This window comes from Mastigoproctus giganteus, chromosome 6 (genome assembly GCF_048544385.1).
Source record: "Mastigoproctus giganteus isolate SK-2022 chromosome 6, ASM4854438v1, whole genome shotgun sequence".
NCBI classification, from domain to species: domain Eukaryota; kingdom Metazoa; phylum Arthropoda; class Arachnida; order Uropygi; family Thelyphonidae; genus Mastigoproctus; species Mastigoproctus giganteus.
The window spans coordinates 162,006,234-162,024,366 of NC_143580.1; the positions used below are offsets into that span (position 1 = coordinate 162,006,234).

General features: G+C 38.1%; 1 protein-coding gene across 5 annotated transcripts in view; it reads right to left on the reverse strand.

The window, feature by feature from the left end:
* LOC150084708 (golgin subfamily A member 5-like) overlaps positions 1-18,133 on the reverse strand; it is a 322,239-nt gene that overhangs the window by 163,054 nt on the left and 141,052 nt on the right. For all 5 annotated transcript variants that reach the window (XM_090375446.1, XM_090375444.1, XM_090375443.1 and 2 more), the window contains exon 7: positions 792-898. In XM_090375446.1, the coding sequence (XP_090231572.1) occupies positions 792-898 (107 nt within the window). The remainder of the gene's footprint in view (positions 1-791; positions 899-18,133) is intronic.

Consider the following 18,133-nt stretch of genomic DNA (forward strand, 5'->3'; position numbering starts at 1 on the left):
GAATAAGATGCAGAAGCCTGTATGATGCCAAGTTTAGAGGCTGAAGGTCATGACACATTACTTCAAGGTCAGCTACTTATCGGGAGTGTTCCATTTGCCTGATGTTGCTGCTATACTTAATTGGGTCTCTGAATAGCAAACTTTCCTGATCACTTGTTGGTCAATTTAGTTCTGTAAGGTAGCCGGGTTCTCTCCTAATCTGAAATCACCATTTGTGAGAGGTCTAGTCGGCACCAGTACTCTGTCAAACACATGGTTCATATCATTGCTAATGAGATGGCTACTGTAGCAGTTTATCATGCTTGGCAGTGCTCCTAAACAAACAGGAGAACATGTTTATTTTTCAATTTTTGTCTTTTTTGCTGAACAGTTAATGTGTGATGCCTATTTAAAGCACGCGGTTTCGTACACTTTTTAATATCATTGAACAATACACCTTCAGCACCTTTAGTGGTAAAGATAATTTTGGGTTATGTTCTGCACAACCACATAGAATCTCTGATGAGAGAGTACTCCCACAATTCATGAAAAGTCAGATTCATTTAATTGCATGTTTTAGTTTATTTGTTAGCATGGGTACCTGCATGTGGATATTAGTTTCTGTATCAGCACTGGTCATTCACTTCTACCAAAACAATCCATATGCAGTGCCTTCTTTATTCACACAGCACTTGTAATTGAGGGAATGGTTCCTTGGATGATGGGGATACTAATAAATAAAGTAGCCACACAGTATATTTTGGAATTCAAATGTAATAACTGCTAAAAGTTTTAAGAATTTATCAATATACTTGAAGGATACGCTGTGCTTTCTGTTTGTAAGCTACAAACTCCTGTCTCAGAGACTCCAAACTTTCTTCTGAATGTTTTAATCGATTTCCTAAATGTTTACTTTTTGCTGTAAAAACAATAATATAAAAAATTAAGGTTTTGTCATGCATATACCTGCTTCACATCAAACATTAAATGAAATTTTTTAAATTGTAAAAAAAAACTTAAGTTATATATAAGTCAAAATCATTAAAAATAATAAATAAATATTATTTTAACAATCTCACCAAACATCACATTTAAAAGAAGCTGCCCTAACATGCATTTGGCTCAGAGGAGCTACCCAAGAAAAACTAGGTGTTGTTGTGGTGTTTTCTGGTGCAAGGGCTACTTAGGCCATATTGCACCAGAAAGAAAAACTAGGCAGCATAACAAGTACATCTAGATGTTTATTTCTTATTGTTATACAGTACATCTAGATATTAATTAATTTCATATAACACCATGCATTTATAGAGTGAATAGACAAGAATATCGACAAATACATATGGCATACAACTATACGTACTGCAATTGATATCACACAATTAGAGGATTGACTGTATTTAAGTGTAAAAAGGGATTATTGTCAACAGAAGAAGCTCAATCCAAAAACAACTTTTAGTGTGAAAATTAGCACAAAGTTTCATACATACATAACTTTATTAGTAAAATGATACTTCACCAAAACTTAAAAATCAAATTAATGATACGATAACTGCTCACAAAATTTATACAAAAAATGGGTAAAATTTTAAATAATTTCAAGTTAAATATGCTGTAATTTGTTATGGCCTGCTTTTAAGGATCTCTTTCATGTGGCTTAAGTTAAAAAGTACCAAAACATTTCACGTTAGTCAACTTTCTTAAGCAGTGGTGTATAAAAAGGAAAATGGTCATTCTTTGCTGTGGAAGAAGTGTGGATGTAGGTGTTGTAATTGAATGAGAATTGTTCTGAATGACACTAATGTCCCATGACTGAGAGCTAGGCCATTTAATGGATCTTGTTGGCAGCACCCATCCTGGCTGTGATCCTTTGCGATGATATTGGGCCCATAGGTGCTTGTGAGGAGTAAATGGCACCACTGTAGACTAGAGTTCAAAGATGGAAAACCTAAACATGGAATATATGCTTATATTTCTGAATCAGCCAAGGTGGGGGAAAGGGGAGAGTGAGTATCTCTGTTTCTGTTTATATTGGGGCCAGGGTTACGTTGTATCATCTAAACCTCTTTGAAGTCTCCCCTCTTGCTATGATGCTCCAGGTCTAGAAGCTCAGACTGTTTACTGCTGAACAGCTAACCTTAATTAATAATGCGGAAAGCAACTTAACTCCATCTCACACCCCACATTTCCCAGTCTATTGTCTTGAGTTTACTAATTTGGCATCACAGGTTATGATATACCAACTGTCTGATATATAACACTTACCAAGTTAGAAATCAACATAATAAACTGGGTCACAATACCATCTCTCCCCTCTGGTTGGGAGGGAGATGATATTGCTTAAAGAATTTACTTCAATTTTCCATTGCTAACAAAGTACACCAGTGTATTGTGTCTTTTAACAACCCTGTGACTCTTGGGTGCCAACTGATGCATCATTTTAGTGACAATCATGAATTGATTAACAAGCTCCTTCTGCTTCCAAGTGATAAAAGACATCTCATTGAGGGCTGAAGATGTTAAACACAATCTCTGACACACTTGTTACATTCCCTTGTGAGGGCATATTAGAATGGATTTATTGATGCATGAAATTCACCTGCATCAATTTGCGATTCCTTTGGTACTGGGTTCTCCCACTTAGCACAAAGTCTCTTGCTAGGTTTCCCTCCTACATAGGAATTGAACAAGGTGGTTTGAATGCAATGTGACCAGTTGAGAGTTAGCCAAACAAGCAAGCTTGGTCAACATGTGTTTGATTTGTAGTGCCTGGAACACAAATGTGTCTTATTCACTGAGGCTGCCTCTAAGTGGCACTGCTGGCTAGGGTAGGTACTGAGAGTTTATAGCCTGCCTTAATTGAAATTTGCACTGGTGGAGAAGACAGTGTAATAAAAATCTCCCAGCCCTTGCACACAGGACAGAGTTACACAATATGGCTCATTATAGCAGGCAGCCATGACAGGTTAATTATTTTGCTTTCTCTGCATTTTCCCCTGAAGCTTCAATATTTCATAAAGAATAGCCCATTTCAACTTAGCAGTTTTATAGCGCCCTTTACAATCCAGAGGAAATGTATGCACTATTGCATAGTTTCTGATTTGCATTTACAGTGAGCGGTGACCATTTTGGTGAAGCCTCAATTAAAGAGCAAAGCTCCCTAATGTCCCTGTGGCTTGGGAATGGACCATCTCCTTGAGCACCATGAGAGATGGGGCTGTAATCCAAGTTTGATGGATTTCTTCAGCAGCAGGGTACCATATTTGCTCTAAAATAATTCAGCCTGTAAGATTACAGTCATCTTCAGTGAGAAATTCATTCTTTCTGCTGACTGTTACTGCGATTAAGTGCTGCATTAATGGGAGGTCTGATTGCCTGGATTAGATAATCCTGGATGCACATTTGCCTAGCAAAGGTGAGGTTATATTAGTAATGCTGCTGCTACTAAGTCTTGGTAATACAGAAAAGTGAAAATGACACTCTCTAATCCCACGTTTCACAAGAGAGGGAGTGGGATATTTTCATGACGAAGTCTAAATGAATTTCCACTGTTGAGAATTTGTTTCATCTGCTGCAGTTCAGGTTCCAACTTGTAGGTAATGCAATTAAAAGCATTGTGGCCCTTCACTGTACACATCAGCTTTTGACATAGGGGAGTTGATTTGATATGTTTATTAGTACACATTCCACATTCAGTGGTTTTCTGTGGACCTCTATGGTGAAGTAAATATAAGTTTTCCTATTATACTTTTGTTTCTGATACACATTAAGCTGACTGCTTAGAAATGTTTTGTTGGTTGGCCAGGGCCTCCATTTATAAAGACCTTGAAAAGGAGAGGGGGGGGGGGGGAGGATACTGCAAACTGCCTGCACTTAACATACCTTCTTAAAACTGGAAATAGGCTTATCCAGCCAAGCGATCAATGAGATCTAAGATATCCTGTTGGTGAAGGTAACGAATGAAACTATGAAACATACACTGGTACTGCTTTTTGGATACTAGCAGTTTCCTACTATTCTTGCTGTGTTAGACACATAAAGAAAATATTTCCCTTTAGGCATTTGGTCTGCAGCACTGCAACACCCATGACATTACATTAATCAAGCTAAATCAATTGGCCACCTGAGCCATAGCTCATCTGCCACTTACAATCATAACTGTTTTATTTGTTAACAACCTTGGTCAATCAAATTAACAAAAACATCAAACAATTACAAAAGTCTAACTTGACTAATGACAAAAATCAAAGATAGCACAACCTTTAGCCTCGTGGTGGAGTCGGCATCTCCGCCCCCACCACGAGTTTCCGTCCCCACCACGAGGAGGTAGGTTGCCCTATCTAGTGAAACACAGTCTGGTATCTGTCAGACTAAATAATAATAACAATTGATCTTACAATTTCATTATAACAATTGATCTTTCAATTTCATTTTAACAATTGATCATACATTACTCACACCGGTCCAGTCCCCATGAACACCAACACTGACATTACTGTGACCGACGACCCCCAGCCACCAACCGGGAGAAGTCTTCCTACAATTACTGGAAAAGGGGTACCCCGACATGATACCAACTAATCCTGTTCAGTTCTTCTCTTTAAAGTATCTACCGCCTTTAAATATTCTGGACAAGTTCGATCATTAGCACCATGTGCAGAAGGCACCTTCCTCCTCCAGCAATTTACACATTTTGGAGCATCCGCTCTTTGCGTACAAGACTTAAAGGTATGACCACTCCCGGCACAGTGACTGCAGAACTCGCCCGCATCACAGTACCGGGCCACATGGCCATACGCCATACATTTGTAACATTGTGTCGGTGTCCACAACTCCCGAACACGGTGTGAGCTCCAATTCAAAAACACTCTTGAATATTTTAAAAGGTATCTCCTTACACGTGGGGAAACCTCCACCACAACATTATACCCAGGAGAATTCCTTGCCTTATTTTTAGCAAGTATTTTTATTTCGGAGAGAACTTGGTCTTTATTGACAAATCCGTCAACCAAATTTCTTTCCCACAATTCCTTTATTAGGGACTCTCGATCTACATCTGAATCAACATCGAAAATTACTAATCTTGGTAATCGACGAAGGGGCCTTTCAACCTCCATCCCAAGCTTTTGTACCTCCGTACACTCTTCAATTTTCTTAGCATCGACTTCAGAAGCAGTTTCGATCATTACCCTTTTATTTCTTATAGGTCGAACTGATACTATCTTGACGTCAGTTAAGACAGGGGCAACTCGTCCCATCAACTCACTCTTAACTTGGTCACTAGTACTATAGTTGTCCGCCTTTGCCTTCACTATAATCATTTTATTCTTGGACTTTACCTCACTAGAACTGACAGCCTCTGCATATGATCTTTGAACAGCCGCATCTTGTTCTTTCTGCTCCGTCAAGGTGTTCAACTTAGTCTCAAGGAACACATTTCGAACAGTTAAGGACTGCACCAGCTCAGCCATCTTGTCCCAGTATCCCATTACAATATCTAGATCGTGTATACTTGGCTTTCTTAAAGTTGATACAAAAGCCCTTAATTTACTTCTATAATGATCTAAATTCTCCAAGGTGGTAGGTTCTAACATACACCGTACAAATTCCGAGGAACTCTCCTGTGAATCCAAAGGTGTCTTCTGTCTTGAACTCTTCCCATCTGGAATTCTTTTCCTTGCAGGTGGTCTACTCGAGACCTCTCCTGTAACTTCAATTGACGACTCCGAACTTTCCTCCGAAGATTCTTCTGATTCTTCCACTGGAGGAGCCAGAATCTTTTTCCTAGTTCTTGGCATGATGCTCTAGGACTTTCTAGAACACTCGCAAAATCAAAATTTTGATTACACGAAATTACAAAAAGAACCAATCCAAAACAAGCTCTATCTGCCAGCTGAGGGAACAATCACCCCAGCTGCCCAGCCCAGACCACTAGGAGGAAGAGCCTCTTCAAACAATTTGTTGTTCAGGGATCTAAACAACCAGCCGCACTATCAGAAGACCAAACAAGTCGCAATGATAAAGTTTTGACCAACTAAGCAACAAATCATTTGGCACCTGGGCCCAACACCCATGACAGCAAAATACAAACAGATATCAATGAAGAAAAATAGCACTTGGCCAGCTACTAAAATCATTACAAATTCCTTTCCTCCTAGTGGCAGCCTCCAGCTATTCGCTGGGTAATCAGAGAATGTGTGCGATCAATCAGTCATCTCTTGATACTGTTTCTTGTTATGCCCTCGGTCAGCATTATGATGTCGGTTCATTCACGCACAATGAAACTAAAACTGGCCACTTTGCAAATTTACCTTACCACATCTTAACAAACTTGTGAACATTCTGTGTCAGCAATGACGAAGTGATGGGTCTGCTTTTTACCAATGGCATAAAAGTATACCTAGTATTTTAACATTTGTTTCTGTTTGTGAGGTCACTGTTCAAAAATTTGTATACAGTATGTCACTGGCTAACGGAGCTCTGCAGCAGCTGACAGGCTCAGCAAACTGACAGTGGATAAAAAGTGCTACAAAAAACCAGTAGAGTCAAAGCCAGAATGAAAATAATGGTAAACGAAATAGCTTGGACACCGAACTGCGAATTGGAACACTGAATATACTTTCTTTAACAGGCAAGAGAGGAGTTAATTGATGCGATGAAGGAAAAGAAATTGGATATTTGGGGTTTGAGTAAGACTAAGTGGAAGAAAGAGGGAAAGAAGTATATGAGAGAAGGATCTACATTATATTGGAAAGGTGAAGAAGATAAATCCAGGGACGGAGTAGGTATTATTGTTAACAAGGAAATAAATGCAAGAATCAAAGACATGGAAGGAATCAACAAATGTATAATGAGACCCACTTTTGAGTGTGAAGAAACAAATATGACTGTAGTGCTACAAGGTTATGCTCCCCAATGAGGAGCAGAAGACAGTGAGAAGATCAAATTTGAGGAACAGCTGGAAAGCGTCATTCTAGGAATGAGTGTGGTAATTATGGGAGATTAAAATGCACAGGCAGGGAGAGAAAGAGTAGGGTTGGAGTGTATTATTTCTTGTTATATATTTGTTATATACTTGTATAAGGCAATGGTCAGTCCACACCTTGAGTACTGTATACAGGTCTGGAGGCCTTATTTTAAGAGGGTTGTAGAGCTGTTGGAATGAGTACAGAGAAGGGCAACAAGATTAGTGATTGGAACAGACAGTTGCTTTTGACAGTTGCTCTGATTGAGGTGTATAAAGCCTTGAATGGTTTGAGCATGCTCAATGCTGATGGGATTCTTCCTCTTGCTCAGAACGATCACTTGAGAGGGCATAAATTCAAATTGAGAAAAGACGGTTGTACGATAGATGTGCGAAAGTTTGCCTTTAGCCAGTGGGTGGTTGATTTCTGTAACAAACTTGCATCTGTCGTTGTAGAAGTTGATAGCTTAATAGATTCAAGGCAGAACTAAACAAACATTTGGAAAAAGTAGATAAGTGAAATGAGAAGGGTGGGTGTGTGTTTTTTTTTTTTTTTTGGCTGATGCTATCTGAGCTTGCTTCCTTGCATCATGTGTCCTTGCTAATGCTCTCTGTCTTAGCATTACCATTAGTAGAGACATGTGATACAAGAAAGCAAGCTTATGCAGCATCAGCCAAAAGAAAAAAAAAAAAAAAAAAAAACAAGGTCCCATTTCACCCCTCCGTTCGTTCCAAGTACCTGTCCAGCTCAGCCTTAAATTTATTTAGGCTATCAACTTCCACAACAAAGGATGGAAGTCTGTACCACCAACCAACCACCCGCTGGCTAAAGGCAAACTTCCGCACATCTATCTACATCTGTCTTTCCTCAATTTGAATTTATACCCTCTCAAATGATTATTCTGAGAAAGAAGAAAAATTCCATCGGCACTGAGCATGCTCAAACCATTCAAGGCTTTATACATCTATTAGATCACCTCGCAGGTGCCTAGTCTCCAGACAATGTAATTTGAAAAATTTAAGCCTTTCTTCGTAAGAGCAACCCTTTGTTCCATTCACTAATCTTGTTGCTCTTCTGTGTACTCGTTCCAACAGCTCTACATCCTTCTTAAAATGAGGCCTCCAGACCTGTATACAATACTCAAGGTGTGGCCTGACCATTGCCTTATATAAAGGGATAATCACCTTCTTATCTCTGCTAGAAAAATTCCTGTACATCATTGACAAGAAATTATGAGCTACTCTCACAGACCGTCCGCACTGCTCAGAAAACTTCATATCTGCCTGCACAATTACCCTCAGGACCTTTTCGTTCTCTACCACTGTCAGTGTAGTACAACACAGAGTTGATACGTCACTCTGGGGTTGCTGCTTCCCATATGTAGTACTTTACATTTGTCAATGTTAAACTTCATTTGCCACCTCTCAGCCCATCTGCTCAACTTTTCTGGATCCTGTTGCAGCAGCATACTGTCATTAGTGACCTTAACAACCCTGCTAACATTCATAACAGCTGCAAACTTCAACATTAAATTTGATATACCATCATGAATATCATTTATAAATACAGAAAACAACAATGGACCCAATACTGAACCCTGAGAGACTCCACTAATAACTTTAGTCCATGATGAGCAGTTTCCATTGATTACCACTCTCTGTCTTCTCCCACTCAACCATCCCTTTATCCATAGCAGCAATTTGCCTCCAATGCCACAATGCTCCAAATTGTGCAGCAGTCTTCCACGTGCAACAGTATCAAAAGCCTTTCTAAGATCCAAATATATGATATCAAAGTTATTCTCTGCATCCAGTTCCTCTTGTGACCACATCATAGTATCCAATCAAATTGGTCAGGCAAGACTTTCTCTTAACAAATCCATGCTGTGTCCGAGCTATAACTGAAGTCTTGTCTAGATGATCCTGCAATGCTTCTTTAACCAGTGCCTCCATTAATTTTCTTGGAACAGAAGTTAAACTAAAAGGTCTATAATTACTTGTGTTGCCCTTTGATCCTCCTTTGTGAATTGGGGTCACATTTGCACATCTCCAGTCCATCGGTCCCCTAAGTCCAAAGAAGTTCTCGTAATTATGGCTAAGAGTTTGCTTACTTCCTTTGCTGCCTCCTTTAATATAACTGGATAGATCCCATCCACCCAGGGTGCCTTTCTTATGTTTATCTTCAACAATTTCTCCTCCACTTTCCTCTCAGTTATTACAAAATCATCCAGCTCACTGCCAGAATTTAACTCACCTCTGGCATTCCCCTCCCTGAATAACTCCTCATAAATGAATGTAGATGCAAAATACTCATTTAGTTTGTTAGCCACCTGAGAAGGATCATCAACAGTTGAACCATCAATATCCAGTGGACCAATCTGATTCATCCCTTTCCTTCTAGAGTTTACATAGGTAAAGAACTCTGTTTTTCTTTGCATTCATTGCCAAGGATTTCTCATAATCTGCCTTTGCCTGCCTAATCTCCTTTGTGACTTGGTTACACACCAGCTTATATCTATCATAGGCTTCCATGTCACCCATTAATTTATATGTATCCCATGCATTTTTCTTCTCTGCCACATGTTTCATTTAGGCCTAAACCTTGAACAATATTTCTTAGTTTGTATGTAAAACCTAGTAGCTTCCAAGATAATTTCTTTGAATGCTTCCCATTTTGAATTTGCTGTTGGTAACATAATCAGAATTTAAATACTGTCTCAGACCACCGTAGTCACCTTTACGAAAGCAAAAACCCTTCCCTTGACCCCTGATGGTAGTTACCTCTTTGAGTAAATCCCACTTAATCACACTGTGATCACTGCCACCTAGTGGTTCCTATATCTGCAAATTCTTAATGCATGAAGAATCACTACTGATAATCAGATCAAGAGTATTACTCCCTCTAGTTGCCTCCTGAACATGCTGATATAGAAAACTATCATCCAATAAATCCACAAAAGCCTTGCTAGTGTGTGAGTGACCAACCCACAAATTCCAGTCAATATCTGGGAAATTAAAATCCCCCATTATAAGACTCTCTGATTTACTGGCCCACTCTATTTCCCTGTACAGTCCCTTATTATACTCATTAAAGTCATTAGGCCTATAACAACACTCCTACTCTCAATTTTGATCACCCAATGCTTATGTCACACCAAACTGACTCAACACTGCACTGTCCAGCGATGTCGACTGGCTTCACTTCCTTGGATTTTATGTGTTTAACTAATACTGTCTCAGACCACCGTATTCACCTTTACGAAAGCAAAAACGCTTCCCTTACCCCCTGATGGTAGTATAACCCCCTCCTCCCTTCCTAACTTGTCTATCCTTCCTGGACAGACAAGTTAGGAAGACAAATTAGACAAATTCCTGGGGAGTACAATGTGTATTCCCCAAATTCCAGTTCTGCATTCCTTTTATATGTGTGAAACCATGTCTCTGATATCCCAACAATATCTGCCTTTGATGTTCTGAGCAATATCTCAAAATCATCAAATTTATTTACCAAACTCCTAGCATTGTTGTACATGCAAGTATACATGCACCTGTTCCTATTCTTAGCTACCCTAACACAACCCATTTGTTTACTTGTACCACAATGATTCCCAGCAGTCTCTGAAATACCCTGCGTCTTGTTTTCCAGGCTGCTACTCATTCCAAGCATCACTTTCACCTCTGCCAGTGGCTACTGTTAATCTATTAGTCCTTGTATCCCCCCCTCCAAACTAGCAGTTTTCCAACCCATCTAACACTGCCTCGATAGCATCAGCAAATATTCTTGCACCCTTTCTATTTACATGTATCCCATCTCTGTAGAAGCAGTCTCGCCTGTTAACAAGCACAGACCAGGCTGATAAAAATTCTACCCCTTGAGCCTTGCACAATCTTTCCAGGGCCGAATTGATCGACAAGGCTCTCATCATATACTCCGTCCTATCGTGTCTGGGCAGAATTGCAGACACTTTCAAATTCAACCCTAATTCACGGCTTTTCTTCAACGGTGACCTGTACTTGTTAAGTAATTCTGCTGGTCTCCTACTCTTAATATCATTAGTGCCAACGTGTAAAACAATATTACCCTTTGTGCCCTTAAAAGATGATATCTGCTCTACAACGTCATCAACCTTTGTCCCTGGCAGACATACCCTAGTCCTGTTCCACCTATCTTTTTTACATAGCATGTTCCCCGTTTCCCTGACAATAGAGTCACAAACAACTACTAGTTCCTGTGGGACTAGTGCATTCTGCCTTGGGGGTTGCCGCTGTGTTGCGTGATAATCAAGTGATTGCTCTGGCATTTATGTGGGCAGCTGAGAGCTTGATGGGCCCCTCAATTTAGATCCTTTTAGGGCATCCACCCTGTCCTTCAAGCTCTCATATAGGCCCATAACAGTGCTGAGTTGTCACCTCATTTCCTCACACTCCTTACATCGCACGCACACAAAGACATCCCCCTTGGCAATATCATGTCCCGGACCTGATTGCTCCATAAATATCAAGCAAGCAGTGCATTTTAAAAGGCTGTGATTCAGAGGGCAAGTGCCCCCCTCAGGTCTCCCCTGAACACAGCACTCCATTTGGCTTGAGCCTTTTGCTTTGCTGCTCTGGTCTGAGTCATGATTCCAATTCAGTACAAAATTATAACCCTTTTTTGTTTTTGAATTTTTGTTTGTTCTTGGGCATGTCTTAATACTTCCACATTTGACAATTTTTCAGTCCATTTAATTTTTTTTTCCATCCTGCACCAGCACCACATCTCAAAGGCTTCAAGTCTCTTTTTTTCTCTATAAGAATCCATGTCCCTGCTGCATATGTCTTTATTATCTTCTTCCTAATTTCCTGTGACATCTGTGAAATCAACAGTGTATTCTTGAAAGATTGTTCTACCATTTCAATTCTGGTTTGAATCTGTTTGACATGAAATGTCCTGTGAAAAATAACTGCCCCAGATACCTCAAGTGATCTACCTGTTCTACTCTTACTCCATCGATCTCAATTCAGAAGTGAACTGACCTTTTACCAATCATCATTGCTTTTGTTTTCATCATGTTTATCTTCATTTCATACTTCAGTGCTTTCTTATTTAGTCTTCTGATTATTTTTGCAGCATAGCAGGGCACCCTGTGAGGTATGGCCTGATTGTATGCAAACTTAATAGCATGTATGTACTTTTCACCTATTTTAGCCCTCACTTCTTATTCCCAAGTACCAGTTTTATTGTTACTTTGGCAAACGCATTGAACAATCCAGATGAAAGTAAGCATTCCTGTCTTACTTCCTTTTTAGCTTTAGCTTTTTCATCAATTCACTCCTCACTCTTATCATTGCACTTTTTATCTTTTTTTTTTTTTTTATGAAAACATCAAACAAGATGTATTTTGACCTATAGTACTTAGTACCAAGCATGGGTAAAAAGTTGAGAGGATGAAAGAAGATATTTGTTGACATTAGATTTGAACTTCTACAGATTGTAATTACCATGAAATACTTATGCGGGATGGTTGTTCCAGAAAACGAAAGTTGAATGAACAAATGAGGAAGAACAAAAGTTGGTTCTGTGAATTTGAAACTGAACAGTAAAAGGATGTTGAGTGGTAACAGCACATGTTCCGACTGCTCTTTGAAAGAGAGAGCAGGAATTATAGAAGCCAAAAAGGTGGGATGGAAGAAGCAATCCAAATGATAGATGCATTACATTCTATAGAGAAAACTTCAGATTATTCAAATTTACAGCAACATAAACATACTTTTACTTGTTATAAAAATAATAACGCAAACCGACGCAAATGTCGATTTGAAGCACCTTTTTGGCCAATGTTGCAAACTCGTATATTGATACCGATGGCCACAGATGACAATCAAAGATTAGCTTATCCTTTTAATCCTCTTAAACCTATATATAAATATCGTTAGAATTGGATAATCATGTTAATTTCAAAGAATTCCTTAAATCAAATCAATGCCAATCAAAATAAAAATATCTAAATATTTTGAGGGCTGGTATCAAAAGACCATGTGTTTCTTAAATGCAAGATAGAAGAGAAATTTATGAATAATTACAATCCTTGGATTTTAGGAGTGCTCAAGTCTAATTCGGATTTACAATTTATCATAGAAGAATATTCATGTGCAGCATATGTAATTGAATATGTGAATAAAACTAACAGAGGAATAAGCAACCTGTAATGGAAACTTATAGAGCTACAAGAAGAATATCCTGATATAGATATAACTGATCTAACACAAGCATTAAGTGTAGCTGTATTGAATTCTGTGGAGATGAGTTCACAAGAGGCAGCTTGGTATTTGTTACGATACCCAATGTCCATGTCTACAAGAGCGATTGAATACATGCCAACAGTATGGCCACATGAGCATCAGAAATTACGTAAATCAAAAGCCGAATTGGATGAACAACAAGTTGATAGTGAGTCTCTGGATATATGGAAAGATAGTATTTTTGATATAAATATGAAATATGAAATAAATATGGGTTGAATCTACTATAAATATGAAAATTGGGTCAAAACATTAAAAGATATAACCCTTGCACAATTTACTGCTCATTATCGAAAAGGAAATGGGTGAAAAGCCAATTTCCTAAAATAATTCGGTATCAGAATTATAAAACTAAGTCTTCGTGAACATATACATGAAATGGTAACTTCACACATATCATTTATCAATGAGGAGAATGAAATTTTGAATGAAAATAAATATTTTGAACTTTATGAAACCAACAAAGAGATAATTACCATGAGAAGAAAAGAGTTTGAATCTGATATTATTATCAGAAGAGTTCGAATCTATATATTGAAAAGATGCTAGCAATTTGTAAGCAATTTTCTATCAAACTTGATGAGAATGACGAAAATGGACAGACAGCGGGAAAAAATGAATAATGAATAAATTGAAATGAATAATTGAAGAAATTGATGATGATTTCTTTACCAACAAGAAAACTATTGATGAGGAGATGAGAATGGCGATGATGGATAAATTATCATGTTGTTACGAAGCAAGAGAATGTCTTACCATCTGAAGAATACTATTGCTTGATGAGTAGTACTAATAAAGAACAATGTGCATTGTTACTTGAAGCTATCTATCGTAAAATTCATAATCAGATACATCAGCCGATACAAGTATTTCTCACTGAACCTGCTGGCTATGCAAAGACATTTACTCTTAAATTATTGATGGAAACGTATAATCACTTTTGTAATGTATCACATATTCACAACGCACATTATTTGTGCCTCCATGGGTAACGTCGTTTTGGCAATCGATGGTACAACAGTGCATTCTGCTTTCCGTATATGTCTATCAAATAATCTTCAACTTAGTAATGAAATTCTTCAACAATAAAGAACTGCATTTCAACATGTATATACAATTATAATCAATGAAGTTAGTATGATCAATGCAGAACTATTATCGATTATAGATATGCATTTAAAGCAGATAACTGGCGTTCGTGAAATGCCATTTAGGGGTATGAATATATACTTCATTGGAGATTTACAGCAATTTCCTCTAGTGCGTGCTACACCTATATATAAATGCCTGAAGAACTCACTGATTGCTTCAGAATTATGGCATTCACTACAATTTCATGAATTAGTACAAGTTGTTCAACAGTCCGATAGTACTTTTTCTAAAATTCTTACAAAAATAGGCGTTATTATCAGATGAACTTAAAATTATAGAATCAAGATTTGTTACCAGAGAAGATGCTACTAATTTATGTCCATAAGGGATTAGCCTATTTTTTAAGAAATAGCGATGTAAATGCCTAAAATACAAATGCTTTAGTCGCAGATGAAACCCATGAAGTGGTTTTTTTATACCAAGGAATTCATTCTGAAGAACAATTAGCAAGTATGTGAAATAAAATTCATAAAATGTCAGTGACTGAAACTGCAGGATTTCCATACATTCTACCATTATTGAAAAGAAAAGCGTAAATGATTATTACAAATATAGATGTGGTCGATGGATTGGTAAATGGTGCACTTGGTACTTTAGTATATTTTGAATCTGAGGACAACAAAACAGTTAAACTAGTATGGATGAAATTTCCTGAGTCAAAAATAGAACATAACCTTAAATCCCATTATAAACAATATGCAAAAGATAAACATTTACCTAGTCAATCTGTACCTATTATAAATCGATCAACTACGATTCCATTCAAGAACATAAGGAAATTAACATGCAGACGTACACAATTTCCTTTAGTATCTGCTTGTGCTTTGACTATACATAAATCTCAAGAAGGGACCATCAATAAAGTTGTACATAATTATGAGAAAGATCATCAACAGAAACTTGTATACATGGCGTTATCTCAGGTGACCTCATTGCAAGGTTTATATATTACAAATCTCCATGGTATTGGGGATTTGTAATATATAAACTTTGTAATATATATTGGGGGTTTTTTGGGCACAAGGGTAACTGGGGCCTAATGTGCCTATTCCTATGACATGTTTTTATATAAAAATTCGGTTCAATTTGTCATCATAGAAAATCATATATCCGTATCTGTTTAAGAAAGGTAAATAGTTCATTTAAATTCGCATTGTTTCCAATAATATGGGCGAATGATAGAGGCTCTTTCAGTCGAGACAATGAAAGGAAAGTATTTTTTTCGGAAATAGGAATAGTACCTTACAATCTAAGAGTATACTTGACGATAAGTGGTAAAGTACAATGCGTGCATTGTACTTTACCACTTATCGTCAAGTGACTTATCGTCAGGTGGACTGCGTGCATTGTATTTTACCACATTGAGGTAGGACATCCTCCTTGAGTAGATATACAGGGTGTCTCAAAAATACATGGCATAACTTCAGGAATGAGTTCCTCATATGTAGACAATAAAAATATTTTATATCAACATAGTTCCGGAAATGCTTGGTTTCTGAGTTTTGAAAGTCTGTCTATGACACTTAACTGTTCACATCACCTTACAGTAATTGTTCAAAATATCCACCTTCTACCTGAATAAAGGAATCACATCAATGTCTCACGGACTCGCAAAGACGATGCCAAATTCCTGGAATGTTTCGTATTGTCTCACAACCTGCCACAATTCAATTGCGGAGAGTTTCCACATCAGTTACCAGAGTTGAATACACCAATGACTTTAAATGGCCCCACAACAAGCATGCACAACATCCAAAATCTCCTCCTCTACTTCAGGAGTCGTAGATCTTGGTCATCCTCTGTCGGCAGCACGAGGTGTAAAGGTCCCATGTTCACAAAGGCGGCAATGGATACCTTCAAACATTTTTCTGTCTGGACATCTTCGTTCTGAGAACCTTTCGTGGTACAAAAGACGAGCCTCCAGAGCATTGCCATCCACCAAACTGTACATAAAGTGCATATCCGCTTGCTCCTGATTTGAGTACATGGTGGGAATGGAAAACCACCAGATTGTGTCAGTACCTTGTGATGAAGGAAATCACCTGTGGGAGATAAGACATTCCAATTAATAACTCGGGAACCAAGCATTTCCAGAACTATGTTGATATAAAATATTGTTGTCTACATATGAGGAACTCATTCCTGAAGTTATGCAGTGTATTTTTGAGACACCCTGTATATGGGTTGGACGTGTATGCCCTATGCGTAATCTTGTTAGAACAACCTCTTCCTGTCTGTTTTGCCTGAAGCCAGATTTCCATAGCGCTGGTTCCTCTTTGATTTCGAGCAATTTGTTTTGTTTGTGACCTCCAAGATTTCAGACCACTGAAATGTATAAAATTTTTTAATGTGCTTCAAATAATCTATATATGGTACTTAGTAATGTGATGGTATTGTACTGATTGGTTGTTTGGTTGCCTGCTCTGCTCTCATTGCCTGTGATACCAGAATGCCCTGAGATCCAGCAAAATATCACTGCATGATTCTTACTTCATAGGTGATATAAGCAGGAAAAAATTTGTTTTCTGATGGGATGCGATATTGAAAATTTATTGTCTAATGCAGACACTGCACTCGTGGATCTGTGTATATTATACTGCTAGTATTGTGGAAAGGGTTTATATTTTCTAAAGATAATTTTATTGCACATAATTCTGCAGTGTAACTGCTACACTAAAGTGGTAGCGATATAGAAAGTGTAAAAGAGGAAAAGACAGCCCCCGCACCAACAGAAGGGTCTGTTTTCAAACCATCTTATATATTATACAGTGTTGAGCATTGTTGAGGGCATGGTCTTTATGAAGCTGTTTAATACTTTCATCTGCCAGAGATTTCTTTCCCAATTCCTGAAAATAGGTATCACGGTGAGGGAGAGTTACAGACTGTGGTGGATCAGGTACATCATTCTCTTGAAGCAATTTATGTCCCAGTCATGTATCAATTCTTTTAATCGAATACTAGTGGGTCTATTTTCAGTACTTTGCTGTTATAGAATGTAATCCAATCAGGATTGAGAAGCAATGGTCAAACAGGATGGGATGGGAGGCTTTGAATTTTGCTGCATAATTAAGGAGCAGCATTTTCCTTCTAAGGTGAAGTGGAGGTTCATATGCCTCTACATACAGACTCTGGACAGGGGATGTTCTAAAGGCTCCTAGCGCAGTACGAAGGGTACTGTGTTGGATGGTGTTCAGTCTGGTTAGTGCATTTTTCCTAGCCGAGTCATAGACAATAGCTCCATAATCTAAGCGAGACTTGATAAGAGTACGATACAGATGTAGAAGAGAGCATCTATTGGCACCCTAATTCGTGGCAGAAATGGATCGAAGAATATTTAGTTTCTTTAAACAAACAGTTCGGAGATATGCTATGTGAGAAACAAAGTTAAGTTTGGTGTCCAACATTAAACCTAGGAAATGAAGATTACTGGTGAGCGGTATCAGGTGGTTCTTTAGCTGAAGATCTGTTCTGGATGCAGCTTGCATTTTTTGCAGAAGTGAATTGCAACTGTTTTTTGTTCTGACAGACAATATCCATTCTGCTGTGTCCATATTTCTAGCTTATTATGGAGAGTTGCAGCTATCTTTCAATAGTATGAATATTTATTGAACTGCAAGATATAGTCAGATCATCAGCATACATATATAGTTCTACAGTGTTGGGAATGTTCTGAGTTATGGTGTTCAGCCTAAGTGAAAAAAAGAGTAGCACTAAGTACTGACCCTTGTGGGACACCTTCTTCTTGGGTATAGATACGAG